This window comes from Hippocampus zosterae, chromosome 4 (genome assembly GCF_025434085.1).
Source record: "Hippocampus zosterae strain Florida chromosome 4, ASM2543408v3, whole genome shotgun sequence".
Classification (NCBI taxonomy): domain Eukaryota; kingdom Metazoa; phylum Chordata; class Actinopteri; order Syngnathiformes; family Syngnathidae; genus Hippocampus; species Hippocampus zosterae.
In genome coordinates, this window is record NC_067454.1 from 2,892,430 (window position 1) to 2,910,517 (window position 18,088).

The following is an 18,088-nucleotide window of genomic DNA, read 5'->3' on the forward strand; positions in this document are numbered from 1 at the left end:
AGAGAAAATAGTGTGCCCCCTAGCGGATAATCGTCAAACTGCACCTTATTAAAAACATTCCGTTTCTTTCATGCATTCTTTTTTCATTTTTAAATGATCCTGCGGGCCTGATCAAACTCCTTGGGGGCCGGTTCCGGCCCGCGGGCCGTATGTTTGACACATCTGTGGTAGAATCAATCAAAAATGATTTTTTTTTAAACCTGAAACACCAAAAGAATTTTGATCAAGACCGATTTTCATCATCTAAGAAGCAAAAGCAATAAACACAAAATAACGATGCTTGAATCACACACAACAAATGGTGACATTGTGTGTGTGTGTGTGTGTGTGTATCATATAACAGCTTATTTGACAGACAGTAGGTAGTTAAAGGAGCAATGTTGCCCGTTAGGTGAAGAGCAATCCTTTTAAAAAGACAAAATAAATGCTTTTTGTGCTTTCCTCCGGGTGCGATTAGACGCGTGACATTGCTCAGGGTGCAGGTATTTTTATTCGACTTCTAATGATGTGCAAGGGCCATTGAATGTCAGTCTGCCCTCAATAGCATCATGCTGCGAGCTTCTCTCTGCACGTTGGGCTGAACAGATTAATGTGGGGAAGGGTCCCTCGTATAGTCAAATATTTACCATCCATGCATCCAGTAGATCATGATATGAATGCGATAATGATGGTGAAGATTTCCCTCTGCAGTCTGCCCGTATTTAGAATTGTTTTACATTTAAAATGAAGCGGTGGCACTATTATTTTTTTAAATCAGCTTGAACTCACTCTGGGATGGAACAAGATTTCTGATTTTTTTTAAATGATGTTGGTGACGGACATTATGAAAATTTATCATTCTTGCAGGAAATACCCTTGTCCCCAAAACATTTTTAGTTACTTGAAAGTGACTGAAATGTAACGGTACTCAGTAACTCATTCATTCATTCATTCATTCATCTTCCGAACCGCTTGATCCTCACTAGGGTCGCGGTGGGCGCTGGAGCCTATCCCAGCTGTCTTCGGGCAGTAGGCGGGGGACACCCTGAATCGGTTGCCAGCCAATCGCAGGGCACACAGAGACGAACAACCAACCACGCTTACATTCACACCTAGGGACAATTTAGAGCGAGCAATCAGCCTGCCATGCATGTTTTTGGAATGTGGGAGGAAACCGGAGCACCCGGAGAAAACCCACGCAGGCCCGGGGAGAACATGCAAACTCCACACAGGGAGGCCGGAGCTGGAATTGAACCCGGTACCTCTGCACTGTGAAGTCGACGTGCTCACCACTGGACTACCGGGCCGCCCTGATTTGGATTTTTTTCCTTTTTTTTTAAATGATGATGGTGACGGACATTATGAAAATGTATCATTCTTGCAGGAAATACCCTTATCCCCAAAACATTTTACTTGAAAGTGACTGAAATGTAACGGTACTCAAAACACTTTTTTTTTTATTTTTAAGAAATTGATTTTACTCGCTGTGGCGTCACAATGTTCTCATCCATCCATCTTTAATTATTGCCACCAAAAAAGAAAAATACAGAGTGCGCCTCATTGTCTCCCAGTGTCTCCTGTGGCAACATGCATGCCATCCATGGATGAACACGTTTCATGCTCCCTCAGCCACGTCATGCGACGCATTTTCAACCTGTCAGCTTCCATGAGCCTTTCAGTCACCAGGGACGCTCTTTCACATACTTTGATGCTTGCCGTGATTGCGGGTCTACTTTGGCTTTGTGTTGCGACACAAGATAAATGCAGTTATTATTATTATTTTTTTTAATAGAATGGCCTGTCAGTGGAGATACGTTTTAGTTAACGTAGCGGCGTGTAGCTCGCTCCCTTCTGGGAAGGTGGCGCTTGAAATTTGGACTGTCCTACTTTTATACTGCAGTGAGACCAACATAAGCACCAATTATGCTTCTTGGAAAACAGAAAAATCTGGACTAAAATTGTTCAAATCTCTGTCTTGTCACTCCCAACTTGGGTGTCTTGACAAGATTGCAGATGAGTGATTCTTGTGAGGCCTTTTTTTTTTTTTTTTTTTTTGAGTTTCACAGCTGAATAGGCCGTGGTCAGCCGAGGTGAGTTCAGTTGACCCCGGGGTCACGAGGAGACAATGGCCAGTTGGGCCTCTATAGGAAAAACAAAACAGGGACCCCCGGGTTTACGGCCCCTGATGTGGGAGGAGCTTAACCGTGCTAGGCCGTTTCGAAAGAAGGCCCAGAAACGGGCACAGAGGATGCGTCTCAAGTCAAGGCTTGAATGTCACTGTGACGTGTGCTTTGAATCGTCTTGCACAAATGAACTTGCCTGACGAGTTTGTTTTTATTCACTGAAAAAAAAAAGAAGCCTGAAATGCTCTTTCTTCAAAAACTGCTCCAAACACACATTTCGACCAGTCCAAGTATTGTTTGTACTGATTGAAGAGGAGGGGAGGGCTCTTCTAAGACTGGCCGTGTGCTTTTATCTGACCCCAAGTCTCAGAGCTGCCTGACGCCCCCACCCCCCATCTCACTTACATGCGGAAGAGCTGGTCCAACGAGTGGCTTTGTGTGGAGAGTCGGGGGTGGGGGGTTGGTGGTTGGCTTGGGGTGGAGGCAGGGGGGGGGGCGTGACCTCAGTTGAGAAACTAGCAACAGGAGAAGACCGTTTTTGTCGAGTGAAAAGCAGATGTGGCTGAAACACTCACACTCTGTACTTGTGTAGAAGTGCAGACACTTGCGCAAAAATACCCAACCAAAAAAAACAGCACTCTGCTTCAAAATAGTTTCTTTCTTTTATCAACTTGCATCGTGCTTGTACTGAGAAAAATAAAGAGAAAAAATACTGTAGCTCCTTTTTTAAAAACAGATTTCTTTCAACTCATTTTAGCGAATGACAATGATTCCTCCAAAATGCACCTGACCCGTTTTTGTCTGAGTAGACCGAGAATTTTTAGGCGGGCAAATGACGACACACATTCGCCGTAAATCTTTGTTTTTTTCCGGAGCAGGCTAACAGCAAACATTTCTCTGAAATAAGGAAGGCCATCGATGGAATATCTCTCTTGTCTTCTGCTGCCCTGCTTCGTGTGTTCCCTTCATGGTCCTTCCATGTGCTTGTTTCATCAGTCTTTGAAAGTCCTAAAAGATCTGTGACATGTTTTTTTTCACTTGGTTTTGTTACCCGTGGAGGTTGGGGGGGAAAAAAGCAACGAGTAGTTATAAATAGATTAAGATTAAGATTAAGATTAAGAAAACCTTTATTAGTCTCGCAATGGAGAAATTCCAGATTCACAGCAGCAAAGTTATGAAAGGAAGAAGTAGAACAACAAAAAATAGGAGCTGCTGGAAAGGCAGCCACTCTCGCGACGCCATTTTGAAGTCAAAAATAACAAAAATAACACAAGACAACACATAGGACAGAGACAGTCGTGCAATCTTCACCACTTTTCCGCATTCAAATGTCGGGAGCCCCAAGTGCAAGTGTGAAAAGTCTTGAAGAAAAAAGAAGTTACTTCCAACAACTGCTATGGCGTGTACTAGTCGGGGGCCGCTTCCTCTGCCAGTTGACAACATTTACAGTCCAATATTTAGTTTGTTAGTGCCCTCTGCTGGACGGTTCAGAAACTGACGCTTTTTTTTGATGAATAAATGTTTTCGAAAGTCTGTAACATCCGTTTGGAGGATAAAAAGCCAAATGATCTGACATTTTCCATTTCGTTTGACCGCTGAAGGTGTATTCGGTTTCATGGTGGGGGTAGGGGGTCGTGACTTTGTCAGGAAGCCGCTGTAAAAAGCTCGCTTTGGATGGATGTCCTTAAGTCTAAAGCCCGAAACATTTTAAAATATAAAGTTAGTGTAAATTAAAATGCTGCTGTCTTGTGAATGGATTAAACAGAGCTCCGGTCAAAAGTTGTGAAACACCTTAGAATAGAATCGAGTTTATTGCCATTTGTACAAGTTAAATAAAAGATTAAAAACATGTAGAGTGGAATTTGTTGTATGTCCAAGAGTTGAGAAAGTAACAAATGAACAAATAAGCAACGTGTACTCAAGACAGGAGCTTCAAATTCAAATGGTCAAAACAAATTAAGAGGTTTAAAAAAAATAAAATTCTTGAATACACATCATCGAGCTAGGTGTGCAAAGCAAAAGGTGCCGACTTGAAAGACTCTTCACTCACCCCCAAATAATTCCATTCACAATGATTTAAATATCTAACGTACAATTCAGGAAATGTTTAAATAATGGAGGAAACGAATGAATTAGAGGGTGTTTCCAAACCTTTGACTAGGACTGTATTCTACATTCATCAAGTATACTCACAGCAAATTATTTCGTTTACTAATTAAGCTTTTCTTTTTGAACAGACAATTAGTTAATGTACTGTTAATCCAGAATTGTTTCATTTGAGAACATTTTCATAATGGAATGAAATATTGGACAAGCCCTTGCGGCTTCGTTCACTATTTGCACTTTTTTTTAATTGTGCCCAACAAACAAACAAACAAACACAAGTAAGTGAATCCCATCCAAGAAATGTGTGTATTATTCTCCCGAGACATAAACAAACATTGAAATGATCCAAGAAGCAACAGGTCAATTAATCGATGCACGATGCTTATTTGCGTTTCGCTTAAACGTGGCTAAAAACAAACAATAGATAAAAATCCACACACACGGGGAAAAAAAACTATATTAAAAACAACCCCCCCCCCCAAAAAAAACACAACAGTTCCACCATTAAGCGCTTTTGGGATTGTCCGATGCCGCAGATGATCCATCTCGTCCATTTGGGTTCAACTAAACGCGTCGGCTGTTGTCCTTTATAATGTTTGAAGTTAGAAAATGATGAGCAAAGGCGGCCGAGATGCAGTGTTGTGTGCTCGCAGCGGTTCTGTCGGAAGTACCGTAGTTGATGTATGCAAATGTGGGGAGAGTTGGGGGTTGTAGCTCCATATTTACGTTGAGTGGGAGCCGCCCTTCATTGAGCCACATGGTTCCCAACTGGCCGCCTTCGCGCCACTTTCCTGCGCCCGCAATCTTCTTCAAGCGGACGCATCGGGACCGCACGTTCACTCGCGGTCAGCCCCGGTCACGTCTCGTCCTTCGTTTTTTTTTTTTGGTCTCTCCGCGGGTCCAAAAGTTTGCGGAATTGTTGCGCGTTTCGTCCGCTTTTTGTCGGCGACGGCGGAGTGCACGCCAGTCCAGAGCAAGTAGCGAAGATGGTGGATTTCGGCTGGTGAGTGTGTGTCGAGCGCGTGTCTGTCCGCGAGGAAGTCTGCTTTGGGCTGTTTTTTTTTTAAGTCTTTGGCTTGAGATGGGCAATGTTCCTTAAGTGTATTTGGTGTTTAGCGCGATCATCTTACCGCCGTGGTGGTTGAAGAAAAAAAAAGCAAAACGTTTGGCGCAAATTGTGTTTGGGCGACAAAAACAGTGTAACATGAGGCGCATGGCAGCCCCCTCAGCTTCCACCATTGAGGGAATGAGGGAGATTTGAAAAGCTGTCCCGAGCTATCGTCGCTACGCTTTTTCGCAACTACTTCAAACTACTAAGCACTCGGTTGAAGTGAGTTTAATACAAGGGCGGCGGTGTTGTACTTTTAGCAGCAAGTGGAGAAAATGCGGCGAATTGGCTGGGCAATTTCGAGTGCAGTGGCGTGTGAGTTAAAGTGCCCCCAGAACAAAGCAGTAGCACATGGGGCAGGCTTCAGGCCGCGCACTTTAGCTAGCTAGCTAGGCTGCTAAGCTAGTTAGCTTAGCAGCCTCAACATGCCCCCACTCCGGTTCGAACCGAAGCCGTTCCAACTCAAACTGTGGACCGTCAAACACGCATGGCGTTGTTTATTGCCCCCCCCCCCCAAGTCACCGTAGAAAAGTTTAAAACGGGTTGATTAATTTAATGGGCGTGTTTGTTGTCGGGGCTACGCGTAACGTGTAACATCACATTTCGTAATGGAGCCCAAGTCCGACTTTTAAAGCGCGAACTATTTGGTTCCAAAACTTGGGTCTCCCCCCCCCCCTCATCTGAGATGGATGTCGATAAGACATCTCTCGCAAGATCCAAGCGTCACCATTTTGAGCATGTTTTCGTCGTGCTAACGCCAGCTAGCCGCGGCTAAGCTAACCCTCCTCCGAGCAGCGCAGCAGCACACAGCTGCCCGTTCTCCGCGCTGGCGGCGGGGCTTTTGTGTTGGAAAAGGGATTCGAAAGCACAACACGCGCGACAGAGACCCCCCCGAATGAGACCACACACGGTCACGGATCTCATGGTACGTTTGGGTGGCGTCAGGTGAGAGCTATTTACGCTGAGGTTGGCGCACTTCAGGCGCCATGTTAAAGATGGTGGGGGAGGGGTGCACAGCACTCCCCAGCGCACGCGCTCCCGCCGAGCCCAAAAGACGCGACTCGCGGATTGCGCCGCTCATTCATTTTGTCCCAAATAAACAACTTGCTTATAATTGTGCGCGCGACGTTTTGGACAAGTATGATCAGAAGTAGCCTTGCAGAGCACATGTGGCGCATTTGTACCTGTTGTAGAAGCGATCCTCACGTACCCTGTGTTTTTCTTCCAGGGCCACTCTGGAGTGGAGGCAGCAGCAGCAGCACCACCACGAGCTCGTTCCCACCAAGACCCTGATCAGTCTGTGTATTGTCAAAGTGCTTACAGTGCAGGTAGTTCTGTGCAAAACCTACTGCAGTGGAGGCACTTAAAGCAATCTGCAGACACGCGCGCCTCCAGTCGCCCTCATCTTGCATGTGTCTTTTGCAGAACTGTCTTTGTGCTAAGGTGCATCTAGTGCAGATAGTGAAATAGACTAGCACCTACTGCCCTAAGTGCTCCTTCTGGCATAAGGGGCTGTGATATGCGCCACCAGACCAATCCTAATTTCTAATTGGGCTCAAAATGTCTTGCAGTTCTCTGCTAGTTTTGCATAGTTGCACTACAAGAATAGATGAGTTGTGCAAATCTATGCAAAACTGATGGTGGCCTGCTTGCTCTCCACCTGTTTGGATCTTTGGTTTTTGGATGTGGCATCCCCAGAAATCTCAATAAATGCTTTCTTGTGCCGAGTGCAATGGCAGAATTGTTTTTTTAGGTCTCCTCAAGATGCTCCGTGGGTTCAGCAGTACTAAAGTGCTTATAGTGCAGGTAGTGCTCTTCTTCAATCTACTGCAATGTAAGCACTTGAAGTATTTCTAACTTGGCAGACTCATTTTGGAATGCACACGCGCGTGTCCGGCGATCCAAAGTGACGCCGATCATCGCCCGGTCAGTTTTGCTGGTTTGCATTCAGCTTTAACTGGTGTTTGCTGTGCAAATCCATGCAAAACTGACTAGGTGGATGAAATATCGCTTGAATATTTTGTGGGATTCTCACCGTACTTTGTTCATGTGCTTCTAACGCAGATTTGTGGAGGTGTCCCTTCTTGCGCAGGTGGGGATTAGTAGCAATGCTTTACATATATTTTGGCGGTATTGCACTTGTCCCGGCCTGTATCAGAATGAGGATATGGCCACACAGACCTGAACTGTGATCCCAACTGCTCGTCGTTCGTCACGTGATGTTTTGATGTGACCTTGAACAATTGAACGCGGATGCAAGTGGCGCAATGTTTTGGATGTGTGCTCATGTGAATAAAAATGGTTAAATCAGAATCAGAATCGTCTTTATTGGCCAAGTATGTAGAACACACAAGGAATTTGTGTCCGGTATAACACGCTGCACTAGTATCATCATAAACAAGGACATAATGTAAGTGCGGTGGTACCAACCAGTGACAACGGTGAGACAATGTGCAAAGTATCAAGCAGAGCTAAAGTGAACAGTGGTAGAAGACAAAACTATTGACAGTTGGTGCAGAAAATCCTTGAACCATTTTAGAGTGACCAGTAGCAGTATTTGTAGTACAAGAAGAGTGACTACGTCACTGACTGTTTAGGGAGCCAGAACAAATGGTTCTGTTTTGTTTGACTCTGACATAATGATCAGAGGTCACTACAATACGGTTTGCCACTAATACTTGTGTGGAACCCCCCCACCCCTAACCTCCACCACTTCGTCTCTCAGACAGATTTTCTCGTACAGTTGAATTGTCGAGGTCCGCATTCACCCACAAGTGTAGTTGAGAATGCACATCACGTTGCATACAAATTGCTTCAAGGAAAAAAAAGCCTGTTGATTCGAGTCGATGCTTTGGAAACTACTTCAGAAGGGGGAAAAAACGCGTGGCGGAATGTAGTTGCACTTTTCATCCAGTAGGTGGTGACATCGCACCGTCGGCCACCACTCAGCCAGAGAGTCGAGAGCAGGTATCAGGAACCGCCCCCTCTTAACTTACAATGCGTTCCATTCGAAGACACGCCACTCGCACGGCTGTAACTTTGTATCCGAATGGATGTAAACCCCACTCCCATCGGTTCCTTGACATTGCCTCCCCGAAAAGCTGCCATGTAGTCGGGGCACACCCGAGCGGAAAGCGAGACACCCCGAACTGCTTTCAAGCAAACATTTTTTCTCAGAAGTACTCGTACGAGATGTGGACGAGCCGCGCTTTTTTGCTGGCGAGTTTATTCGCCGTTTGCTTCGGAAACCCGCACAAATGCGACGAAGTGCGCAAAGTTTTTCACCTGCGGCAAATTGGACCGAGCCAGATGCTGCCTTTAAATCCCAGGCCAGGTATGTGCGAGCTTCACCTGCTCGGCGAACGCTTTTGAACGGACACAGCCATTTCGACTCACTACCGTGTTTGTATTCGGATGGGACGGTTTCCACGATATTATCGCTTGCACGGTTGCTGTCAACCTGTCATTTTTTCCATTTTCTAACGCTCAAAGCTGTTTGTCCGCAATCGGACGTCTTGTGAGTGATATCAATCGGTTTAAATAAATTGCAAATATTATATTACCATTGATTAAACGTATCTTCATGGGCCATCATTGAAAAGTTTATCGTCCATACGATAATGTACATTAAAAAAATTAACGTTACTGCACTGTAACGCGTCTGGACGAATTTGAAAGAGTTATGTTGTTGGAACTCGCTCTTTTTTGGGGAGGGATAAACGCACAGTGATTTAGTCAATGAGGCTTCAGTGAACGCTGTCTTCATATTCCTAAATGAAGCTTCAAATTTGAACCGGATACAAAAGTTGACATTTTAGTCTACATATTGACCGACAACTTGCCGCTTCCAAACATTTCCCTTTCACACGCAGGTTGTGGTAGCACATTCAAATGTCAGAACGAGCCTAAAAATTCAATTTCAAACCTGCATTGACATTATTTTACCTCAAAGATGCCGGATTAGCGGAATTGCAGCCTAAAAAAAATCCACCTGACATGTAGCTATCGTTTGGTAACTCCCGGGACATCAATCACCACTTCAACTGAAATCACACCTACTAAAACGTAAACCGCGTGCTTTTGCGAAGACCAATTGCAATTGGAAACATGGCAGATGGAAAACATTTTCCTCGATGACGATTTCATCAAATATCAGATATACTCGTGAAATGCGGAGCAAACGTGAGTTGGAAATGAAGTGCCATAAATTCCAAGAATCCAAGAGAGATGATTTCGGTTTCCCCCCGATTATGAAAAAAGTCAACAATAAGAAGTTTTTTTTTCTTCCCCACACACTGTATACGTGCGTGTAGCATCAGATGAAACCAAGTAAAGATAGATGAGCACCGATTTCATGTTGTTGTGGATCGTGCTGAAATTCCTCCACGTGTGCCTTCACATCACAGTAGTTGCTGGTCTCTCTTCACTCCGTCTCAACATGCCCGAGGACCATTTTGTCGGCCCTCGGCTGGCTTTCAAGATGTTCCAGTCGTCCTGCATGGGTGCACCGCGGATTGTTGACGTTTGATTGTAGTGGAAAATCGGACACATCAATCTGTGGCGTGATAATGGCGCTTTTATCAACAAAATCGAGACGTTTGGGTTTTCTTGCTCCAGGCAGTGTTTTTGTCCACATCGCATTAGCGCTTGTGCAATTTTGCTGCTCATCCACTTTTGACCTTTTTTTTTTTGTAATCTCACTGTTAATGCAACCCCCAATTTATATAATTTCGATTGAAATATGAGCTAGAATCTTTTCCGGTGAACTTAATTGACTTTCGCTGAACTTTCAAATTTACATGTCCAACTTGTCCAATGTTTCAGTACTTATTGCACAACTTGCTGTTGAACAAGAGTTAAAATTCACAAGGTGTGCTGCGTGTGGCTTCCACATTCTGACCGTATCTGCGTTGCAATGACTCCAAGCTCAGTGGCCACTTCCCTCCGAGACCAACCAGTATGAAAACCTGCAATGGGCGACATACAACACTGGTGATCACTCGTGAGGAGTCATCTTGGTCTCATGATGTCACAATGCTGTTCCAATTACAATCGTCCGTGAACCGGCAAATTTTTTGCAGCTTCACGGCATCGAGCACCTCTTGTGAATTTAGCAGCTCTCTGCTCCTGATTAGCGAAGAGCAAGTTGTCCAAAAAGTACAGAAACGTTCAACAGTTTGATCATAGTTACCACCAAAGTGTGGATTTGGTCTGCACGCTCCAACTTCCTCGCCCATTCCCAAAAATATGCAAGTGGGGTTAATTGAGGACTCGGAATTGTCCAACCGTTCACTCTCACATTCAAACCGATTAATTAATTAGTTAATTAGTTAATCGCGCAATATAAACAATTGGCCAATGTCATAATCTGCTACATCCATCGCTTTATGTCCCAGGCTCGGATCTCCAAGTGTGCAGGTCTAAAAGCCAGACCTGCTGCACCAAAAAGATGGAGGAGAGGTACCAGGTTGCGGCGCGGAGGGACATCGAAAACCTCCTTCAGACCTCCAGCTCCAGTTTGAAGTTTCTCATCTCGCGCAACTTGGCTGCTTTTCAAGGTAAGATTCAGCCGCTCGGACGGCATTCCCTGCCGAGGTGTTAAACGGGAGGGGATGAGGGCGCTTTGAAAACAGAACGGCGGTGCGAACGCGCGTGCAGCTAGGCCACTCTTCAAAGCAAACGAGAGCATCTGTCCTCCTTCCGAGACCGCCAGTTCGCTATGATGTGGAGATCCGGGCTCCCCCGCGAGGCCTTCGCTAAACTGCGTCTGATTAAAACCTTATTGCGCGACGCGGGCTGTCACGTCTCAGACCGGTCGGCGTGGATTACTTGTGTCAGGTTGGGCTCTGGAAACATTTTAGGGAATACGTTTGAGACGAATGAGGACAAATCCTCCCTTCCTGTCTGTTGTTGTTGAGCCTTGATGGATAGAACAAGATCGCATCTTGCCTACTGATGCCTTTCTGCATGTTCCCGGTTAATGACGCGTGGGCGGTTTCCTTTCAAGACCAAAAACAAACAAAGCTCAGGCCGAAGACGGCTGTGACAAACCAAGCAGCTACCATAGAGGGATTTTTGTCTCCAGTGTATGGAAATAACCTCCCCAAATATGCCGTGACCTAAATAACAACTACGATATGAAACAGACCGTGTGGGGAGTCGGGAGGAGAATCAAAGTGGCCCTTTTCACACTGCACTTAGCAACCCATCCATTCATTGCCAATGTGCTGTCGCGGCACAAGGGCACACGGCTCCAGCACAAATAATTTTGGGTGAGTGGCAAATACAAGGACGGTAATGAGATATTTGCGGCAGGAGTGAGATGAATTTGTGTTTGGAGCTTTGTGGGAACGTGGCAAACTCCGAATAGACTCGAGCACTTGTGTGACTATAGCGATACTCACAGATTATTATTTGATCATGCATTGATTTATAGTTCATTCATTCATTCATCTTCCAAGCCGCTTGATCCTCACTAGGGTCGCGGGGGGGTGCTGGAGCCTATCCCAGCTGTCTTCGGGCAGTAGGCGGGGGGGGACACCGTGAATCGGTTGCCAGCCAATCGCAGGGCACACAGAAACAAACAACCATGTGCGCTCACACTCACACCTAGGGACAATTTAGAGCGTCCAATCAGCCTGCCATGCATGTTTTTGGAATGTGGGAGGAAACCGGAGCACCCGGAGAAAACCCACGCAGGCCCGGGGAGAACATGCAAACTCCACACAGGGAGGCCGGAGCTGGAATCGAACCCGGTACCTCTGCACTGTGAAGCCCACGTGCTAACCACTGGACTACCGGGCCGCCAACCCAATTTTTGTGGCCGCCTTTTTGACCCCAGCCCGTGTATCTCCCAGTGCGGCTTGATAGCGCTCTCCAAAACACCCCCCCCCCCCCTTCTCTTATTTGAAGGCCTCACAAAGCATTACAAAAAAAAGTCCAATTGACAACTTTATAAGAGCATTCTTTTCTCAACAACTGACTCAGAGTGGTTTATGTCCTCAAGTTTTATGTGCCCGCTGCCTGGCATGCAGCTAAGACGGAACAGTTTGGTTGTCATGGATGGAGGACAAAACTGCAGAGGGTGGGGGTGGGGGACTGGGGGTGTGGGGAGGTCTTTCTTGAAGCCAGCCTCAGCAAGCTGTGTGTGTGTGTGTGTGTGTGTGTGTGTGCACGCACTATCTAGAAACCAGCAAATGAAAACATTCCATCCCGAGAGACTTTCAGACAGAAGACGAGAGGAGATAAAGTCATTTGCTGGGAAAGAAGCTGAAAAGGCCGTCGACGACTTTTTCATTTTTCACCATCCCAGTTGCCCGGACGCACGTTTTACGCCGTGAGCTTGACTTGAAAGGCAGTGCCCAAGTTGCTTTCGGGATGAGATAGCAAGACGCTGCGGCAACTCGCTCTGAAGAAATGAGAAAAATGTAACGAAGCGTTGCAACAAGATCAGTCGCGCTTTGAAGCCGCGCGTGTAATTAGCAGCTCATGTGCTTTTCGTTACTCTTTATTTTTAACATACTGAGCATTTTTTCGAAAAGATGCCCTCAAAGCTTTCATTGCCATTACAGACAAAAGCACAATCCCTCCCTGGAAAAAAAAATTTAAATGGCGCTTTGGTTTGTTTATTATTGTTGTTGTTTTTAATCCCCTTGCGAGCACGTCTTGTGTCCGCTTTCTTCTTATTTCTTTGTAGCTCTTTCCCTTCAGCCGTGCCATTTGAAGGTGCCTAATTGAAGGCTTTGCCGAGCAAGTTGCTACATTAGCCTTGTCCTGTCTGTGTATGCACTCCTTTGTATCGGTGCGTCTCCAAATGCAGTACCGGCTGCCGATCAATTAAAACTGAATCGAAAGGTTTGTGTGCGTGTGTGTGTGTGTGTGTTTCAACTTTCACCATTCCCACTGGCACAGCAACAATTTTTGTAGGAAAACTAGATAAAACAGCTTGTTTCAGCTCTGTAACTTGGCCCGAAAATGTGTCAACCATGGGAGGGAAGAAAAAAAAAAGATGTTTTTAATCACATATTGAACTGCTTGACAGTCCGAAAGAAAAACCAAACTCGCACGTGAAGACGACGCAGTTCACCGACATCACTTCAGCGTCGTTGAGTTAGTTCAAAAAAATATTATATTATATTAATTATATTATATTATATTATATTATATTATATTATATTATATTATTCATTCATTCATTCATCTTCCGAGCCGCTTGATCCTCACTAGGGTCGCGGGGGGTGCTGGAGCCCATCCCAGCCGTCTCCGGGCAGTAGGCGGGGGACACCCTGAATCGGTTGCCAGCCAATCGCAGGGCACACATAGACGAACAACCATTCGCACTCTAACTCACACCTAGGGACAATTTAGAGCGTCCAATCAGCCTACCATGCATATTTTTGGAATGTGGGAGGAAACCGGAGCACCCGGAGAAAACCCACGCAGGCCCGGGGAGAACATGCAAACTCCACACAGGGAGGCCGGAGCTGGAATCGAACCCGGTACCTCTGCACTGTGAAGGCGACGTGCTAACCACTGGACTACCGGGCCGCCTATATTATTCATTCATTCATTCATTCATCTTCCGAGCCGCTTGATCCTCACTAGGGTCGCGGGGGGTGCTGGAGCCTATCCCAGCCGTCTTCGGGCAGTAGGCGGGGGACACCCTGAATCGGTTGCCAGCCAATCGCAGGGCACACAGAAACAAACAACCATCCGCACTCACACTCACACCTAGGGACAATTTAGAGTGTTCAATCAGCCTGCCATGCACATTTTTGGAATGTGGGAGGAAACCGGAGCACCCGGAGAAAACCCACGCAGGCCCGGGGAGAACATGCAAACTCCACACAGGGAGGCCGGAGCTGGAATCGAACCCGGTACCTCTGCACTGTGAAGCCGACATGCTAACCACTGGACTACCGCCTATATTATATTATATTATATTATATTATATTATATTATATTATATTATATTATATTATATTATATTATATTATATTATATTAGTCTAGTCAGGCTTGGCCTATTAAGCGATCCAATAGAAGCAGCATGTGCCGACCATATTGTGTTTAAAAAAAAAAAAATATTGACACAAAGGGATTCATTTCACAAAAGGTCTCTTGATGTGAACTTTCACGGTGTGTTAAAATGACAAATCATACTCCGAAATGCGTGTTTGCTTACTGACTCTAAAAGGGACCCGCTGCTTTGAAAGCTTATGAATAGAAAATGAGTCTGGATTGTGTTGGGCCCACAAAGGAGACGACAGTTTGTTGTCTCACCTGTTGCCGGACAACCCCCCCCCCCAAAAAAAAATCAAAAAGAAAACAAAACTTGAGTTATGCTAATAGAATTTTTTTTTATACAGCATGATATGGATTTGGGCTGTTCATAGTTGGTTCAAGACTCGACATTCCCGTCAACGTGTTTTGGGTGCAAGAGGTTGGTAGGAGGCGCTCGGGTGAACGGACACTCAGACGAAGGATGAGGAATGTCTTCACCCAGTGTTTGCTTTTGTTCGCAGCTTTCGCCGCGCTCGCTGCCATTTTTATTTTTAGCCTGACCCGAACCATGCCCAAAAATAAAACGAATAGAAACAATCCCCTGCAGAGACAATAGCTTATGATTCAAAAACAATGATAACTATTTCTATATTGCCAATGTTTTAGTATAGGTTGGTTTCCGAAAAGAATGTTTGCCCGAACCCATTCTTTCCCAACCTCAATTTAGCCACGGCACCCATTTTACATCAGAAAAATCTCACGGCGCACCACCAACCCGACTGGATCGACTCGCACAAGAAGCCACGATTCATTTCTGCTGTATGAGCGGCAACAAGTGCATGCACCAGTTTATTGTATCTTCTGCCGTCGAAGAACATTTCATTATTCCGTCTGCCACTATACGTTGCTGGCATTGATAGATGAACCGAGATAGATTTGTTGTCCACACTCCCTGCTCGAGGCTCTCGAGGGGTTCCATGCGGAAGAATCCAATTGACAGCCGTGGCCTTGATAAGCACGTTTATTACACACTCATAGCGATCCATCATAACGATCGGTTAAAGCAATTCTATATCAAATATTTACATCGGTATATATATATATATATTAAAAACAACTGGGCCATAAAGCAAAAAAAAAAAATAAGTCAAGGATTATTGGGGTGGCAGCAACCCTTTATCCTAGGGGTGCCCATCACGTCGATTGTGAGCGATCGATTCCAATTTGATCGCGAGGGGTGTAGAGTAAAAAAAACAAAACAATATTTGTGTGTCTCTGTGCCAGTTAGTCATGTTATACATCTTATCACTCTCACGTTCACAAAAAGTATTTATGAAATAAAATCAAGCAGGTGACCATGAACTTACAGTGGCACGTGACCTGCGTCACCGTAAGTTGTTTGTGCTCAGCGATCTGCACAAGTTTATTATTATTATTTTATTATTATTATTATTATCAGTCAAAGTTCGTTTCGTGCAGAGTTCACCGATGGCACTCTCAAAGAAGGGCAATTTGGAGGACCAAGAGAAGCGTTTTAAAACATGAGCTGCGATAGTTAACGGCCTGCAAAAGTGCGTCGCATGCCTCCGCGTCACGTCTCCCACGAAGATAGGCAGTGATTTGCTTTTAACAAAATCGTCAACTCTTGTGTCGAATTTAATTTTGCCGATTTGTTCATCTTAGGGGCCGTTATGGCTGTTGCTCATCAAGGCACGTGTGTGTAAGTGCGTGCGCGCTAACGGGTCGATCGAAAAGTAGATCTTGGATCAAAAAAGTTTGGGCACTCCCTGATTTAGCCGATTAGAATTGCTCTTTCATTCAGGAGCAAAACGAGAGCATTTGGTGCTAAGCTGACTTTGACATGAAGCAGAAAATTAGATCAAACAATCGCGAGTGGCGCTCTTGGCTGCTGTCAACTGAATTTCCATATTTATGAATGAAATAAGATAAGATATCCTTCTACGAAACACACATCTGCCCGGGCCTGGATCGAAATCATCCAAATTGCGTTACGCCACCTGCACCACAACTTAGACCTGCTTTCACCTGGTCTAAAGACTAAAGTCTATTAATAATGAGCGCCATCCAATGCAAACAATCACTGTTGTGCATGGAATTATTTACTTGAAAAGAAGAGCACTCACACCGACCCAGCTTGTTGAAAAACCAACGGTGGCGTATTTTGAATAGGTTGGGCGCTGGGTGGATCGCGGCTACCCTGTGCACTTTTGTGACGGGACCTTTCAAACGGCCGAATCTTTTGTTGTCACAGATTCTAAGACAAGTGTGTGTGTGTGTGTGTGTGTACACGTAGTCCAAAACGGGGGCCCTCCTCGAGATTCCCACATGAATTTGGGCTCTGCTTTGTAGACGGTTGATCCAGGGGAGGACAGCGAGCGAAGAAGAATGAACGACTGATGGAGAGATGGTTTGGGAGGATGCCAGATCCCATTGAAAGTCTTTTGCACAGCGTTTGAAGTCAGAGGATGAGGATTTAGTGGGAAACGGGATTAGTCCGAGTCAATAGCCTTCAACAATCCAGCCGTTTGGGGCGCTTCAGAGAAACAAACTCGGCGGAGGAACCGCGACGCTGCTCCCCGCCCCCCACCCCCTCTCCATCTTCCGGCCACTTTTCTAATCATGTCGCTTAATGACCTGCGCTCGTGCTTTTTATGTGCTTGTGTGCAAAAAAAAAAAGCTCGTCGTGCATCACGGTTGATTTTTAGATCACAGTTTGCATTGCGGCGGCCCGGTAGTCCAGTGGTTAGCACGTGGGCTTCACAGTGCAGAGGTACCGGGTTCGATTCCAGCTCCGGCCTCCCTGTGTGGAGTTTGCATGTTCTCCCCGGGCCTGCGTGGGTTTTCTCCGGGTGCTCCGGTTTCCTCCCACATACCAAAAACATGCGTGGCAGGCTGATTGAACACTCTAAATTGTCCCTAGGTGTGAGTGTGAGCGTGGATGGTTGTTCGTCTCTGCGTGCCCTGCGATTGGCTGGCAACCGATCCAGGGTGTCCCCCGCCTACTGCCCGAAGACAGCTGGGATAGGCTCCAGCTCCCCCCGCGACCCTAGTGAGGATCAAGCGGTACAGAAGATGAATGAATGAATGAGTTTGCATTGCCACAAAAATTCGGAGCATGCAAATTGGAGCGCTATACTGTTTTTTTTTTTGTTTTTGTTTCCTAAAAATCACCCCGAAATACCTAAAATCCTTTTGGTGTTGAAAATTCCCCAAGAGGACGTGTGTTTTACGCATTTGTTCAGGTGCGTTGTTTAAACATTAACCATTTTTGTGATATGTGAGGCGTGATTCATGGTTTGTGGCTTCAGTAAACACTTATCTGCACACACACACACACACACACACACGCACACACAAGCCACTTGTGGGGCCACCGTGTCCCAGTGCTACGTCGCACATAGCGTCCACACATTCACAAAGTCTACAAATATGCACTTTATTGCCACTCACTTCATGCTTGGTGATGAGCTCTAAAAATACACCCCACTTTGTCAGCATTTTACATAGTTTGCCCCCCCCCCCCCGTGGGTACGTTTGAAATGGAGATTTATAGCTGCCGGGGCTTGTCTTTAGGCCATTTTGGAAATGAGATGATGCATTGCTCCTAAACCATAACTGCATTTTTATGACAGGTTTTACGGCCCTTTTTGAGATTTACAGAGTAGTGCAATCTCATTTCTCCGTGTCACATTGGTGCACTCGAGTAGACGGAGTTCCTAGGAAAAAAAATTAAAAAAAAACTTCCAGGT

General features: G+C 45.6%; 2 protein-coding genes and 1 long non-coding RNA gene across 3 annotated transcripts in view; 2 read left to right on the forward strand and 1 right to left on the reverse strand.

The window, feature by feature from the left end:
• Window positions 1-18,088, reverse strand: part of rasa3 (RAS p21 protein activator 3) — a 221,221-nt gene that overhangs the window by 118,400 nt on the left and 84,733 nt on the right. The window lies entirely within an intron of this gene.
• Window positions 4,974-7,629, forward strand: LOC127598986 (uncharacterized). Its single transcript, XR_007961980.1, has 2 exons — window positions 4,974-5,211; window positions 6,545-7,629. It is a non-coding gene; the product is annotated as an uncharacterized LOC127598986 (long non-coding RNA).
• Window positions 8,303-18,088, forward strand: part of gpc5a (glypican 5a) — an 82,325-nt gene continuing 72,539 nt past the window's right edge. The window contains exons 1-2 of the mRNA XM_052062516.1: window positions 8,303-8,650; window positions 10,713-10,874. Coding sequence (XP_051918476.1) covers window positions 8,314-8,650; window positions 10,713-10,874 — 499 coding nt within the window. The 5' untranslated portion in view covers window positions 8,303-8,313. The remainder of the gene's footprint in view (window positions 8,651-10,712; window positions 10,875-18,088) is intronic.